Below are 14,446 nucleotides of genomic sequence, written 5' to 3'. Positions count from 1 at the left end.
ACCCTCACAATTCTCTGTGTAAAAACGTGCCTCCTATTTTCTGTTCTGAATGCCCCTTTATCTAATCTCCATTTGTGACCCCTGCTCCTTGTTTCTTTTCTGAGGTCAAAAAAGTCCCCTGGGTCGACGTTGTCTATAACTTTTAGGATTTTGAATGTTTGAATCAGATCGCCGCATAGTCTTCTTTGTTCAAGTCTGAATAGATTCAATTCTTTTAGCCTGTCTGCATACGACATGCCTTTTAACCCCTGGGTAATTCTGGTCACCCTTCTTTGCACTTTTTCTAAAGCAGCAATATCCTTTTTGTAACAAGGTGACCAGAACTAAATATTCTAGATGAGGTCTTACTAATGCATTGTAAAGTTTTAACATTACCTCCCTTGATTTAAATTCAAAACTGTTCACAATATATCCAAGCATCTTGTTGGCCTTTTTTATAGCTTCCCCACATTGTCTAGATGAAGACATTTCTGAGTCAACATAAATTCCTAGGACTTTTTCATAGATTCATTCTTCAATTTCAGTATCTCCCATATGATATTTATAATGCACATTTTTATGGCCTGCGTGCAATACTTTACACTTTTCTCTATTAAATGTCATTTGCCATGTGTCTGCCCAGTTCTGAATGCTGTCAAGATCATTTTGAATGACATTTGCTGCTGCATTAGTGTTTGTCACTCCTACTATTTTTGTGTTGTCTGCAAATTTGTCTGCAAATTTGCTTACGACTTGCATGATGGCATTATTTGGAAAAATAAGTAATTTTATGATTCTCGTAACTGTTTAAATTGTGCACTACAGATGTATTGAGGATTGCCACGATGTTTTGTTGTTTGGAAATTTGACAAATTGCATCCTGTATATTTACCAAAGTATAACTATGCAACGGTCTGGAAGCTAGCCAGTTAAATCCGGGTTCGTTTCAATGAGAATTGACTGTACCCATGTATTGCTGATTTCATGACAAACAACCCAAACGGTTTCCATGTACCTCTGGGAGGTGCTCGGTAGGTGGCGCCAGCGCTGTAACAGACTGGCTGCTAGATTGATACATGAGAATTACTTTATTGAATTGTATTTCTTTTTATCCCTGACCCACACTTGTTGCAACAGTTAAATTAAACTGGCTTTACCCCAGCATTCTCTGAGTAGTTTAAATATATTACTGGTGGTGCATTTAATAGGGAATGCCTCCGCTGTCTTCTGATGAGAAACAAGGTTGCTACTTTCATGATAGACTCTGTGTGTGTGTGTGTGTGTGTGTGTGTGTGTGCGTGTATAAACATGTATTCGCCTCTGCACAAATATAACTGTAATACGCAGGAAAAAAGTAACCATTATGTAGAAAAAAGTGAAACAACGTATTTTGAAGCAGTTTAATGAGTCTGCCCAGCTGCTGCTTTTGTCCTTGTAATACATGTGTAACAAATGTGTATTCTAGTCATATGTTCCATACTTTTTTTGTATATATAACTAATATTGACATGCTTTAATAACCCCATGATTGCACACGGCACTTTAAAGGTGTTGATAATGCATTGTTGAATTAATTATACAAAATCTGAATGCTGTTGTCATTTACAATAGATTGATGTTTTAACAATCGGTTTCATCCTTTCATGTGTTGCGGTTATTTCACTGCTTATAATTGACAAACCTGGTACTTCTTTAGACACTGCACATTGTTAATTCTTTCTATTTAAACTATCTGGTTGATATCTTAAATTATGTCATAGGCATCTAATTTCCTTGTCTGTCTTTTCGCTGTATATGTGCTTTGTTGGAAAGACTTGGGAGAGATTTTTGGAATTGCAACATAGGCCCGGACCAAATCAAAACTTTCACAACCCGCTAATCACAATTTCCGAAACTGTATTTAATAGCGTTTTCTTTTTATGAGTAGAAGAAATAAGATTATAAAAAAAACGCTATTAAATACAGTTTTGTAAATTGCGATAAGCGGGTTGTCGAAGTTTTGCTTTGGTCCCAGCCCTAGTGAGAGAGAGGAACAGCAAGGACGAGCGGGGCTGTGGCGTGTATTGAAGTCTATGGAAAGAAAGTGAGAATACTGATTCTGTTTGTTTTCGAGGCATACAGAAACGGGATGGCAGCCGACCTGTCCGTGTGATTGTTGGTTGGTTGGTTGAAGTCCGCTGCTCTGTCCTTGCGATTCTTCCCTCTCAGTCCAGTTTATTGAATGGTGTAATAGCTGCCGTATTTTATTGAAATTGTGTTTTTAACTTTTCTTTGCCTACTTGGTTATTTCTTGTGTATCTTAAACTTAAATTAAACATTGTAAACTCTTATATATATATATAGAATAGCTTTTTCTGTGTAGGTACCGTTTAAATCTATACAGCGCTTCTTGAAGGCTATACCTCCTGGAGGTCTGGGTTGGTACTGCACCCCAACCTTATTCACAGCACACTGTTTATTATATGGCGGTACTATTGGTGTGATTTATTGATTTAGTTGAGCTTTGTATGGTTTATTTTATGTGTATTTGATTGATTTGTATAGTATTGGAATTAGAGTTTGGTTTTGTTCACTATTCTGTGTTATTTGATTTGGTTTCTTTTGCACTTTTCCTGTGGGTTGGACAGAGCTGCGTCTCCAGCCAGCCACCCCTCCTGGTACAGCTGTGACTGAAAAAAAAACAAAGCTGATCTGTATTTTTATAAAAACCTGTGTCTAGGGCATTCATTGAAAGGTTATTGTGATATATATATCAGCAGTGTGCAGTAGTGGTTAGGGCTCTGGACTCTTGACCGGAGGGTCGTGGGTTCAATCCCCGGTCGGGGACACTGCTGCTGTACCCTTGAGCAAGGTACTTTACTGAGATTGCTCCTGTAAAAACCCAATTGTATAAATGGGTAATTGTATGTAAAAATAATGTGATATCTTGTAACAATTATAAGTCGCCCTGGATAAGGGTGTCTGATAAGAAATAAATAATAATAAAATACTGTGTGTGTATAAACATGTATTCACCTCTGCACAAATATAACTGTAATACGCAGGAAAATAAATAACTATTATGTAAAAAAAGTGAAAAAACATATTTTGAAGCAGTTTAATGAATCTGCCCAGCTGCTTCTTTTGTCTTTGTAATACATATATTTAAGACTACTGCAAAAAATTGTAAAAATAAATAAATAAATAAAATAAATAAATAAATAAATAAATAAATAAATAAATAAATAATAACGACAATTCAATAACTCCACATTCGCGTTGTTAATCAGCGACACTGTGCAGTGAATTCGCGTCAGCAGTTTCGTGGTTAACACGCGCTCACAGACACTGCTCGGTGGTGGGCGGGTCTGATGTGTGCGCGCTCTTTTTTGCTGGCTGCTTTTTCAATCAGGTCCGATCATTCTGCATATAACAGAACATTGGGTTCTGTTTTAAGCATTGTGTTAATTTTATAATACACAGTTACAATATGTCTGGAAGAGGCAAAGGCGGTAAAGGACTTGGGAAAGGAGGCGCCAAGCGTCATCGCAAAGTGCTACGTGATAACATCCAGGGCATCACCAAGCCTGCTATCCGCCGCCTGGCTCGTCGCGGAGGAGTGAAGCGAATCTCCGGGCTGATCTATGAAGAGACCCGCGGGGTGTTGAAGGTGTTTCTGGAGAATGTGATCCGGGATGCCGTCACCTACACTGAGCACGCCAAGAGAAAGACCGTCACCGCTATGGATGTGGTGTATGCTCTGAAGCGCCAGGGTCGCACTCTGTACGGATTCGGAGGTTAAGGATTTTCATCGGCTACATTTGAACACAAAGGCTCTTTTCAGAGCCACCCACAATATCAAACGAAAGTTTAAATCCATTTACTGATTATTCACTTTCTGTAGTACGAGAAAAAGTTATTTGAGTTAGGGTGTGTATTTTCTTTATGTATTTCAATATTATATTTTAAGTTATATATACACGAACACACATTTTCAAAGTTGTTTTTGTTTCAAGAATGATTGCATTAATAAAAGTTCAGCTAAAGTATGAACGGGCAAAGGTAATAATTTTATATTGGTGTTAACTGGGGAAGGCGGTATTGTTCTAGAAACTTGAACAGGCTTGGGGTAAAACACGCCGCTGTTTCGCAGCATCAGCCCTTGAACAAACTGTTGATCCTGTAGAAACAGCAGTGCATTCAAAGTACATCATCTTAATTATTATTATTATTATTATTATTTATTTCTTAGCAGACGCCCTTATCCAGGGCGACTTACAATCGCAAGCAAATACAAATACATTCAAGTGTTACAATATAAGTCATACAATAAGAACAAGAAATACAATAATTCTCAAGTGTGACAAACCACAATTCAATAATACAGCAGATAATAGTGAAAGTTACATCAGGATATGATTAAGTAGTGATAGTTACATCAGGATATGATTAAGTACAAAATACTACAGATTAAACACTTGGGAGATTACAATATTCTGAGGTACAGGATTAAATGCAGTAAAATAGGGGGCAGATAAGAGCAAAATAAAGCATATTTAAATGAAGGGTGATAGTGTCCCAGGATACAACAGAGGAGTTCTACAGGTGCTGTTTGAAGAGGTGAGTCTTAAGGAGGCGCCGGAATGTGGTCAGGGACTGGGCAGTCCTGACATCTGTAGGAAGGTCGTTCCACCACTGCGGAGCAAGGGTGGAGAAGGAGCGGGCTCGGGAGGCAGGGGAGCGTAGCGGAGGTAGAGCCAGTCTTCTAGTGCAGGCGGAGCGGAGAGGTCGAGTGGGGGTGTAGGGAGAGATGAGGGTCTGGAGGTAGCTGGGTGCAGTCTGATCAAGGCATCTGTAGGCTAGTACAAGAGTCTTGAACTGGATGCGAGCGGTGATCGGGAGCCAGTGGAGCGAGCGGAGTAGTGGAGTAGCGTGGGCGAAGCGAGGTAGAGAGAACACCAGGCGAGCAGCAGAGTTCTGGATGAGCTGGAGCGGACGGGTGGCGGACGCAGGGAGGCCAGCCAGGAGGGAGTTGCAGTAGTCTAGGCGGGAGAGTACCAGGGCCTGGACCAGGATTAGGTTAATTTATAATGTCTGCATTGAAAAAGTCCAATGCGCCCCCATGTGTCTGAAAGAGAGTCTGGGATCAATAATCTCTTAACAACCAAACGAGCAAGATGGGCTGAATGGCCTCCTCTCGTCTGTGATGAATGCTACTAATACAAGCAGTCTGGCCGCGCTGTGTAACAGACCTGCCTTCGATAGCTCAGTTGGTAGAGCGGAGGACTGTAGTGGAAAAGCACGGGCATCCTTAGGTCGCTGGTTCAAATCCGGCTCGGAGGACAGAATCTTTTACTTTATATCAATCACTGTTGTAACACAGTATCTTCAATGGAGAGTCAAGTTGCACTAAATTATGCCGCAATTTGAGCCAAGATGGCTGACACAGAGAGACAGATGCTTAGCTTCCTCGATGTTCGTTTGGCTGTCAAGGTAACCGCGCCCCCAGTGTTGAGTATTGTCTTCTCTTTGCAACAATACTGAAAAGGGCTCGTTCTGTAATGTTAGTTGAAGGTATATTTTTGAATAGTGGTAATACTTTGCAAGATATTCATGAAAAGTTTTTGTTATAAATATAGATTAGAAAAATAAAACAAAAATGAATAAGTTTGAAGCGTGAGGTTCGTAAAACTGGACATTTAATCACCTTTATGTGAGGCGCGGTTAACACACTGCAGCACGCACTGCCGGAACATCCCATTGTAATCGATCGGGAGAATTACTTTATTGAATTGTTTTATTTCTCTTCATCCCTGACCCACACTTGTTGCAACAGTTTAATTAAACTGGCTTTACCCCGGCATTCTCTGAGTAGGTTAAATATATTACTGGTGGTGCATTTCATAGGGAATGCCACCGCTGTCTTCTGATGTAAAACAAAGTACCTCCCCGTCGGGGAATTGAACCCCGGTCTCCCGCGTGACAGGCGGGGATACTGACCACTATACTAACGAGGAGGAGATGTCTAAACCGACTATCGATAGGATTCTGAAGGCGTGTAAATCACTGAATGAATTACACAGCTGTGCGTATGTGTAGAATCGAAACATGCAGCACTGCCCTCTGAAGCTCTCAACACAACTTCTGTGAGATTGTATGTGTTGTGTTGTTTATTGAACACTAATACTTTTAGAACAGTTTCCCCCCCATTCCCGGTGTAGTGTTAGAAAGTGGTATATGGTCAGAATGTGCTATGTATACAACAACTTGACCTGTCTAATGCCAGAAAGTGATATGCTGTCAAATTGAAAGTGGTACTCTGTCAGATTTTGGTAGAGATGGAATCAATTGCGATCTGATGGGTGTTTTCCTAATAACTGTGTCACAAACATCAGCACCCTGAAATGAACCTGCATTAAAACGGGCTATCTTCCAGACAGTGCCATATTTATAGCTGTAGTGCTGCCCAGGTTTACAATATTAAACCGCACGGAAGTCTGGATGGCACTAAACCTGCATGTTTGATTCATATGCTATCAGCTGTATTCTACTACTGCTCTCAATCACCATTTTATTTACCAATATTATGGTCGCAATTTATGGCTTACAGTATAAGGACATGATAACCTCATTGTTTTTTTGCAATCCACATTGAAAAACACATTACTTCTATATTTGACTTAATAAATAAATGAATGCACTTATAAAACTCCCCGCTCCACATAAATAAATAGTATTTGGCTGCCAGTGTGACCTAATAGCAACAAGATTTACAGTGAACGGTAAGCTGGTATATTTGCATCTGCCACCATACAAACAAATGGGAGCGTCAACGACATCAGCTTTCTGGTTAATTGCAGTGAAACCAGTAAACCGAAACTTAGACATAGTAATTAAACTCGAACGTGACTGTGGAGCAGTGTGGTTTTCAACACTTCATGTTGTTGGGCAACTTTGTTCCAAATTAAAAATGAGCGCCAAGAGGAAACAAAAGACAAGCGAGCCAATCTACAGCAGGCAGGGAAAGATAAAACCAATGACATGAATGAAAAGGACATACTGCCCCGCCCTCATCCGCGATGACGTCTTTAATATTCTGATAAGTATGTGTCGTTTTGTCCAATGACGAATGAGCGGGTGTGTATAAAAAAGCAGGAGAGCAGAAGCGCATTTATTGTTACTTTAAATTACAGTGAAGATGTCTGGAAGAGGAAAGACCGGTGGTAAAGCCCGTGCTAAGGCAAAGACTCGCTCCTCCAGGGCAGGACTGCAGTTCCCAGTCGGCCGTGTCCACAGGCTGTTGCGGAAGGGAAACTATGCCCAGCGTGTCGGCGCTGGAGCCCCGGTCTATCTGGCCGCTGTGCTCGAGTACCTGACTGCTGAAATCCTGGAGCTGGCCGGGAACGCCGCCCGGGACAACAAGAAAACCAGGATCATCCCGCGTCACCTGCAGCTCGCTGTCCGCAACGACGAGGAGCTCAACAAGCTGATGGGAGGCGTCACCATCGCTCAGGGCGGAGTGCTGCCCAACATCCAGGCCGTGCTGCTGCCCAAGAAAACCGAGAAGCCAACCAAGAAGTAAATCACTCGGACGCCGCTTATAAGATCTTCTAAAACCCCAAAGGCTCTTTTAAGAGCCACCCAATTTTTCTATGAAAGCGCATCGAATCGTTTTGTTTATTGTCTGAATAATACCAAACTGAGCATTGTAGCAATTAAGTGTGTGTGGTAGTGCAGCGTTACCATGTAAATGCTTCCAGCTGGAAATCCACCCCTCGTGTTTTACTTGTTGTTGCGGGTATATACACGCAATCTTACAGAAATAGTCAAATAAAATCAATGTTTGCCTTGTAGTACATTTATCTTCTTTGCTAACTAACAGTTGCTATAAGCGACAGTAGATCCAGCCCAATATAAAGCAAGATTAAGTTTGGTAAAGCACAGGAACTTCAGGACAGCCCCGCTCAGATGCCACTGCGCCTGGAGGAAAGAGCGCTCAAAGAAAGAGAAGGACAAAGAAAATACAAGTGTTTCAATACAACCAAATCATAAAATACAAGCGCCATCAAATCGTGAATTGTAGTTATTTGCGATTTGGTTTTTCAGCACAAACACCAGGGGGCAGTGAATACCTACTTCCCAAGCTTTAGTTTCAAGTTTCTTTACACACACAGTATTGTAGCGTAAGATCGTTGAAGTTTTTGTTTTTACCGCAAATGATTGCACTACGATTTGTTAACATACAATGTATTAAACACTAGCAGAGCAATATAATCGAATCGGGTGTTACCTTTTCTTAATAGCAATCACAGAAGATAGGGGTTAAAACACGCTTGTCAAAATAAAACAATATACACAAAAGGACGGAGCCCCAAATATCAAAAGAAAGCAAAAATTACAGAGAAACAAAACACTGGCCAACGCGTCTCCTACAAAAAACAAAAAAAAAAAAAAAAAAAACACACTACTACGCTTATTGTGTTATACATTAAAACAAGAAAACCGCCTAAAATCATTTAATACAAAAGAAAACAAACCATACATATGTTTATGTATTTTCTCTCGCCATAATTAAGTATTGCTTGTCTGCTGTTGACCGTTTTTCCGATACAATTTAAAAAAAAAAACAGCCTGCTTAATTTGAATGGAATGTATTTGTTAATACTGGGGTCTAGTAATATGTTCCTCAATGACAATATTTATTTGAAAGGCGCCAACAACTCGGAAACAATGACTACTGAACAGAATGCGAGCAGAATTCAAATGTTTCAATCAATCATTGAGAATCTGGAATCTAACCAATGAGGAAAATAAACCCGCCCTAATGTGTCACAGCCTATCAGGACTGCTCAGTTCCTCTATATAGTCTCTGGTGTCGGCTGCGTGTATTATTTTGTACAGTTTTTCATACTGTGTACAAGAGTTTGAAGATGGCACGAACCAAGCAGACCGCTCGTAAGTCCACCGGTGGAAAGGCTCCCAGGAAGCAGCTCGCTACCAAGGCTGCCCGAAAGAGCGCTCCCGCTACCGGCGGCGTGAAGAAACCTCACCGCTACAGGCCTGGGACTGTGGCTCTGAGGGAGATCCGCCGCTATCAGAAATCCACCGAGCTGCTGATCCGCAAACTGCCCTTCCAGCGGCTGGTCAGAGAAATTGCTCAGGATTTCAAGACTGACCTGCGCTTCCAGAGCTCCGCTGTGATGGCGCTGCAAGAAGCTAGCGAGGCTTACCTGGTCGGGCTCTTTGAGGACACCAACCTGTGTGCCATTCACGCCAAGAGAGTCACCATCATGCCCAAAGACATCCAGCTGGCCCGCCGCATCCGCGGAGAACGCGCTTAAACTGCAAAACCCTTAAAACAGTGAAAACCAAAGGCTCTTTTCAGAGCCACCCACTTCTCTGAAAGTGTTATGTTCCATTAACTAAAAAAAGGTGTATCTATTAATCAAGCAATCTTTATATTATATAGCGCCTTTCATTGTGCAGTACAATCGTAAAGCGCTTTACAGGATGCAGTAACAAGAAAATCCATAATACTTTAAATACAGAGAAATGCATAGTACAAGATATTCAGTAAAAAAAAAAAATAGTACATTAAGTAGAGTGGAAAGTGCATAATGCATTATAGTAACATACATGAAATAGTAGCAGCAACACAGCAGCTAATACCTGGTATCAGGGTTAAAGTGCGTGGAAAGAGACCAGGCGGGTCCGTCAGTTGATTTGATGTACTGTATATGTTAGATGTTCTGTATTGTTTTTACATTTTGCAATTGGAACATGCTCCCAATATATTACAATGACAGTATTTTACGCTTTTTCGTACCATTATAATCTTTTACAACTATCAAAAATAATGGTTGATTGATACTTACAGGAAGAGGTCACTTAGACAGAAACAAGGATCTGACATCAGATACAAAACGAACATCATTTTTATTGTGACTATACTTAATCAGGTAGCGAATGGTTTACTCTAATATTACACTATTAAACCGCGTGCTAAAACATCACAGGAGTGTCACGTTTATTATGTATATAAGGACAATCTGCTCTCTTTAGAAAGATGTGTTGGCTCTGAAAAGAGCCTTTGGGTTCATTGTTCCATCGTCGCTTTAACTGCTCACTTCTTTTTAGGAGCCGCCTTCTTCGCTGCGGGTTTAGCTGCCTTGGTCACCTTTTTAGGTTTAGGCGCTGCCTTCGCTTTTTTCGGGCTCTTCTTTACGACCTTTTTAAGCTTGGCAGCCGCTTTCTTCGGGCTCTTGGGCGCTTTCTTTACAGCTTTCGGTTTCTTCGCTTTCGTAGGAGTCTTCTTGGGTGTCGCTGCTTTCTTTGCCGAAACCTTTTTCGTTGTTTTCTTGACAACCGCTTTCTTTGCCGCTGGTTTCTTGGGAGCTGCCTTCTTCTTGGCCGCCTTCTCCTTGGCTTCAGCCGCCTTTTTGTTGAGCTTGAAGGAGCCCGAGGCGCCGGTGCCCTTGGTCTGTAGCAGGGTCTCCTTGGTCACCAGGCTCTTGAGGGCTCTATTGACGAGGGAGTTGTTCTTCTCCACATCGTAGCCGCCGGCCTGCAGGATCTTCTTGAGCGCCGCCACGGACAGCCCGCTGCGCTCCTTGGAGGCAGACACAGCCTTGACGATCAGCTCCGACACGCTGGGACCCGATTTCTTGGGCTTGGCCGCGGTCTTCTTCTTGGGAGCTTTAGCCGGAGCAGGGGCGGCTGGTGCTGGAGCAGTTTCTGCCATTTCTAAGAGTGTTGAACACAAAGAAAACTATCAATAATACAAACGCGCAACACAGACCTTGTGTGTGTCAGAGAATGTGAGCAGAAAGGCGGAGAGCGGAAGTTATTGGCATAGTGAGAACCGTGTAGACTCAACTGACTCTCAGGCTACCCGCTCATTATGAAAGCGTCCTGTCTTGTGTTTTCTACCCGCACAAAATATACAATTTGACAGTGAAGTAGGAACAAATAAACACAAACAACCGAGCGGATCAAAAGAGAAAGGTTGTGTTTACAATATAACGTATTCTTTAACCAGGAACCTTACTGCATTTTTAATTGAGGTGACCAAAGCTGCAGTATCCTCCAGCGAAACCAAACTGCTCGCTCAGTACTTCGCTATATTTTATTCATATACCATGGCGAATTTAAGGTTTAAAGTAACTGTGTGATTCGTTTCACAAACGAGGCGGCTAGTCAAACACAATTTCATAAGTTTGATGCGTGAAGTTTGTAAAACTGGACATTTAATCACCTTTATGTGAGGCGCGGTTAACACACTGCAGCACGTACTGCCTGAACATCCCATTGTAATCGATCGGGAGAATTACTTTATTGAATTGTTTGATTTCTCTTTATCCCTGACCCACACTTGTTAAAACAATGCAAGTACCCTGGCATCACCACAGCATTCTCTGAGTATTTTAAATATTTTACTGGTGGTGCATTTCATAGAAAATGCCACCTCTGTCTTCTGGTGAGAAAAAAAACGTTATTCCATTCATATTTTAATTAATTCATGTTTCAATTAATATTTTAACTGCATTCTCGATGCAGTTTAAATATTTTACTGAAGGAATGCAACCTCTGTCTTCTGGTGAGAAAAAAAAAATGTTATTTTCAAATATTCTGCTTGAGTAAAACGTGTTTTTTGGCCTCTGCACAAATACATTTGTAATACGTAGGAAAATAAGCAACCATTATGTAGAAAGAACATGAAATAACTTTTTTAAGCAGTTTAATGAATCTACCCAGCTCTTTCTTTGCTCCTTGTAATACAGCCATTTAAACAACTGCACCTAATATTGCAAAAAAAATCAATAAATATCCACATTCGCGTTGTTAATCAGCAACACTGTGCAGTGAATGCGCGTCAGCAGTTTCGTGCTTAACACGCGCTCACAGACACGGCTCAGTGGTGGGCGGGTCTGATGTTTGCGCGCTCTTCTTTGCTGGCTGCTTTTTCAATCAGGTCCGATCATTGTGCATATAATAGAACATCGGCTCCGTTTTTAGTTATTGTGTTAATTTTATAATACACATTTACAATATGTCTGGAAGAGGTAAAGGCGGTAAAGGACTTGGGAAAGGAGGTGCCAAGCGTCATCGCAAAGTGCTCCGTGATAACATCCAAGGCATCACCAAGCCTGCTATCCGCCGCCTGGCTCGCCGCGGAGGAGTGAAGCGAATCTCCGGGCTGATCTATGAAGAGACCCGCGGGGTGTTGAAGGTGTTTCTGGAGAATGTGATCCGGGATGCCGTCACCTACACCGAGCACGCCAAGAGAAAGACCGTCACCGCTATGGATGTGGTGTATGCTCTGAAGCGCCAGGGTCGCACTCTGTACGGATTCGGAGGTTAAGGATTTTCATCGGCTACATTTGAACACAAAGGCTCTTTTCAGAGCCACCCACAATATCAAACGAAAGTTTAAATCCATTGATTGTTACATTTGTATCATACGAGGAAGTGATCTTTGTGTTTGACCGTGTGTTAACTGTGTATTTAGTTATGCATAGTGTTTATAGGTATATAGTGTGTGTTTGTATATATACTATATATCACATGCAAAATAAGCATACAATCTGAATTGCAATCAAATTATATGCAACATTCATTCTTTATTATTTCTATTAAATCATAATTGATGTATTTAGCGGAGACCATGTATTAATGTTTTGTTCTAACAATTTTATCCCCCCTAGAATTTTGCTTCATGGAAACAAACAATGCACTTTCTCGATTTAATTTTAAATACAAAAAATACCATCTCTTCTGCAAAACGCATGCCTCTATTAAGTGCGATTCAGTTTAAATCTTTTAGAAAGAAAGCATAACCTAAGTGTTTTCATATTTTGCATTTCAGTGAGAATCATAATGTGCTACGTCGTTTTGCCTGCAAAACATTATTTTGTACTGGTAATTGTTGCCAGACAGTATGCTAGTTTACATGTTTGTTTCACGTGAATGGACAATGCACGTGATAATGTCCCAAAAAACGGTCTCAGTATTTTACCTTAAATTTCAATTTAAAAATGCTTGTGAATTCAACACCCATTTACACAGGTAAACAAGAGTTTCTTGTGAAAATGTGAAGTAGTCATTTCCTAAAGTCGCTATAGGCTTTTATATATATATATATAATATATAAAATGGCTCACCGCGGCATAATGCTAAGTGTACCATATTGTATGGACTTACATCTCATAGGAAAAGTAGCTGAGATTCGCAAACTGCACAACAAATTAGTGCATGCGCGTAAACATTATTATTATTTATTTATTTCTCAGCAGACGCCCTTATCCAGGGCGACTTACAATTCTTACAAGATCTCACATTATTTTTTACATACAATTACCTATTTATACAGATGGGTTTTTACTGGAACAATGTAGGTAAAGTACCTTGCTCAAGGGTACAGCACCTGGTCCCCCACCTGGAATTGACACCCCAAAACCCTCCAGTCAAGAGTCCTAACCACTTGATATGTTGTAATTGATATGAGAAAATTGCATAATTATACATTTCATTGTTTTATTTTCTCTTAATAAAAAAGTAAACAAACAGTAATCTAACTGAAAGCCTTGATTTAACACACTGATATTGATGTTCGTTTGGCTGTCAAGGTAACAGCGCCCCCAGTGTTGAGTATTGTCTTCCCTTTACGACAATACTGAAAAGGACTCGTTCTCTAATGTTTAGTTGGAGGTATGTTTGTCAAGACATCGTGTAAAGAAGTATTAGATTAGAAACATAATACAACAAAAAAAGTTTCTCCCTGCTGTGTAAATGAACCGCGGTCTCCCGCATAGCAGGGATACTGACCACTATACTAACGAGGAGGATCTGAATACAGAGTTTTTGTAACGGTATACATACGATGCGAAGCAATAGCTTACTAAACAAAACTGTAGGCTTTACAATAAACAATAGACTGCCAATAATAACATTATTAATGATAAAGGTAATGGTAATTTAAAGATCAATTGTATGCTGTCCAGGCATGTTCTCCTCACCAAGACTACAGTCCGCATTCATCCCACTGTAATATGTGCTTTAAATAGAGAAAAGAAAAGCGACGCACTTTCTATGAATTAGTATACAACTAGATATTTAAAGGAAAAAAAATCATGATATCAGAATAAAAAAACGCATCTTGTCAGAAGTGGGATTCGAACCCACGCCTCCAGGGGAGACTGCGACCTGAACGCAGCGCCTTAGACCGCTCGGCCATCCTGACTTCCGTTGCATTCATTTGTGTAAACCATGGCAACGCTACACAGCTGGCAGAGGCACACCTCTGCGTCGCAGAGATACATTCGTATTATTATTTATTTTACAATTTTGCACACATTTAAATAATGTAATCCTGCACATTAGACTTCCAAAGTAATATATTAAACAGGGGTTTAAATGCAGAGTGGAAACAAGGTCTAGATTAACAACAATTAACTTCTGCAGATTAAGCTGTTAAAATACGGATCTTGTA

The 14,446-nt window shown here is 40.7% G+C and overlaps 5 protein-coding genes and 3 non-coding genes across 8 annotated transcripts; 5 read left to right on the top strand and 3 right to left on the bottom strand.

Annotated features, from left to right (window-relative positions):
* The first annotated feature begins 3,408 nt into the window (after window positions 1-3,408).
* On the top strand, window positions 3,409-3,814 carry LOC117398948 (histone H4). Its single transcript, XM_059012444.1, has one exon. The coding sequence runs from the start codon at window positions 3,449-3,451 to the stop codon at window positions 3,758-3,760; it is 312 nt and encodes a 103-aa protein (XP_058868427.1). The 5' UTR covers window positions 3,409-3,448; the 3' UTR covers window positions 3,761-3,814.
* Window positions 3,815-5,213: 1,399 nt separating this feature from the next.
* Window positions 5,214-5,301, top strand: trnay-gua (transfer RNA tyrosine (anticodon GUA)). The gene is given in 2 exon segments: window positions 5,214-5,250; window positions 5,266-5,301. It is a non-coding gene; the product is annotated as a tRNA-Tyr (tRNA).
* A 602-nt stretch (window positions 5,302-5,903) lies between these two features.
* trnad-guc (transfer RNA aspartic acid (anticodon GUC)) lies at window positions 5,904-5,975 on the bottom strand. Its single transcript has one exon. It is a non-coding gene; the product is annotated as a tRNA-Asp (tRNA).
* Window positions 5,976-7,132: 1,157 nt separating this feature from the next.
* LOC117967184 (histone H2A-like) lies at window positions 7,133-7,603 on the top strand. Its single transcript, XM_034914490.2, has one exon. The coding sequence runs from the start codon at window positions 7,157-7,159 to the stop codon at window positions 7,538-7,540; it is 384 nt and encodes a 127-aa protein (XP_034770381.2). The 5' UTR covers window positions 7,133-7,156; the 3' UTR covers window positions 7,541-7,603.
* A 1,236-nt stretch (window positions 7,604-8,839) lies between these two features.
* Window positions 8,840-9,340, top strand: LOC131709720 (histone H3). The gene has a single exon (XM_059012445.1). The coding sequence runs from the start codon at window positions 8,889-8,891 to the stop codon at window positions 9,297-9,299; it is 411 nt and encodes a 136-aa protein (XP_058868428.1). The 5' UTR covers window positions 8,840-8,888; the 3' UTR covers window positions 9,300-9,340.
* A 608-nt stretch (window positions 9,341-9,948) lies between these two features.
* Window positions 9,949-10,790, bottom strand: LOC131709711 (histone H1-like). Its single transcript, XM_059012428.1, has one exon. It carries the CDS (start codon window positions 10,697-10,699, stop codon window positions 10,082-10,084), a length of 618 nt encoding a protein of 205 aa, XP_058868411.1. The 5' UTR covers window positions 10,700-10,790; the 3' UTR covers window positions 9,949-10,081.
* Window positions 10,791-11,967: 1,177 nt separating this feature from the next.
* Window positions 11,968-12,373, top strand: LOC117967190 (histone H4). The gene has a single exon (XM_034914495.2). The coding sequence runs from the start codon at window positions 12,008-12,010 to the stop codon at window positions 12,317-12,319; it is 312 nt and encodes a 103-aa protein (XP_034770386.1). The 5' UTR covers window positions 11,968-12,007; the 3' UTR covers window positions 12,320-12,373.
* Window positions 12,374-14,114: 1,741 nt separating this feature from the next.
* On the bottom strand, window positions 14,115-14,197 carry trnal-cag (transfer RNA leucine (anticodon CAG)). The gene has a single exon. It is a non-coding gene; the product is annotated as a tRNA-Leu (tRNA).
* Window positions 14,198-14,446: the final 249 nt, after the last annotated feature.

This window comes from Acipenser ruthenus, chromosome 44 (genome assembly GCF_902713425.1).
Source record: "Acipenser ruthenus chromosome 44, fAciRut3.2 maternal haplotype, whole genome shotgun sequence".
In the NCBI taxonomy this organism is placed as follows: domain Eukaryota; kingdom Metazoa; phylum Chordata; class Actinopteri; order Acipenseriformes; family Acipenseridae; genus Acipenser; species Acipenser ruthenus.
This window is presented reverse-complemented; position numbering and strand designations above follow the sequence as displayed.

Coding starts and splice junctions, on each gene's coding strand:
- LOC131709711 (XM_059012428.1), bottom strand. CDS start 10,699: ATGGCAGAAACTGCTCCAGCACCAGCCGCCCCTGCTCCGGCTAAAGCT.
- LOC117398948 (XM_059012444.1), top strand. CDS start 3,449: ATGTCTGGAAGAGGCAAAGGCGGTAAAGGACTTGGGAAAGGAGGCGCC.
- LOC131709720 (XM_059012445.1), top strand. CDS start 8,889: ATGGCACGAACCAAGCAGACCGCTCGTAAGTCCACCGGTGGAAAGGCT.
- LOC117967190 (XM_034914495.2), top strand. CDS start 12,008: ATGTCTGGAAGAGGTAAAGGCGGTAAAGGACTTGGGAAAGGAGGTGCC.
- LOC117967184 (XM_034914490.2), top strand. CDS start 7,157: ATGTCTGGAAGAGGAAAGACCGGTGGTAAAGCCCGTGCTAAGGCAAAG.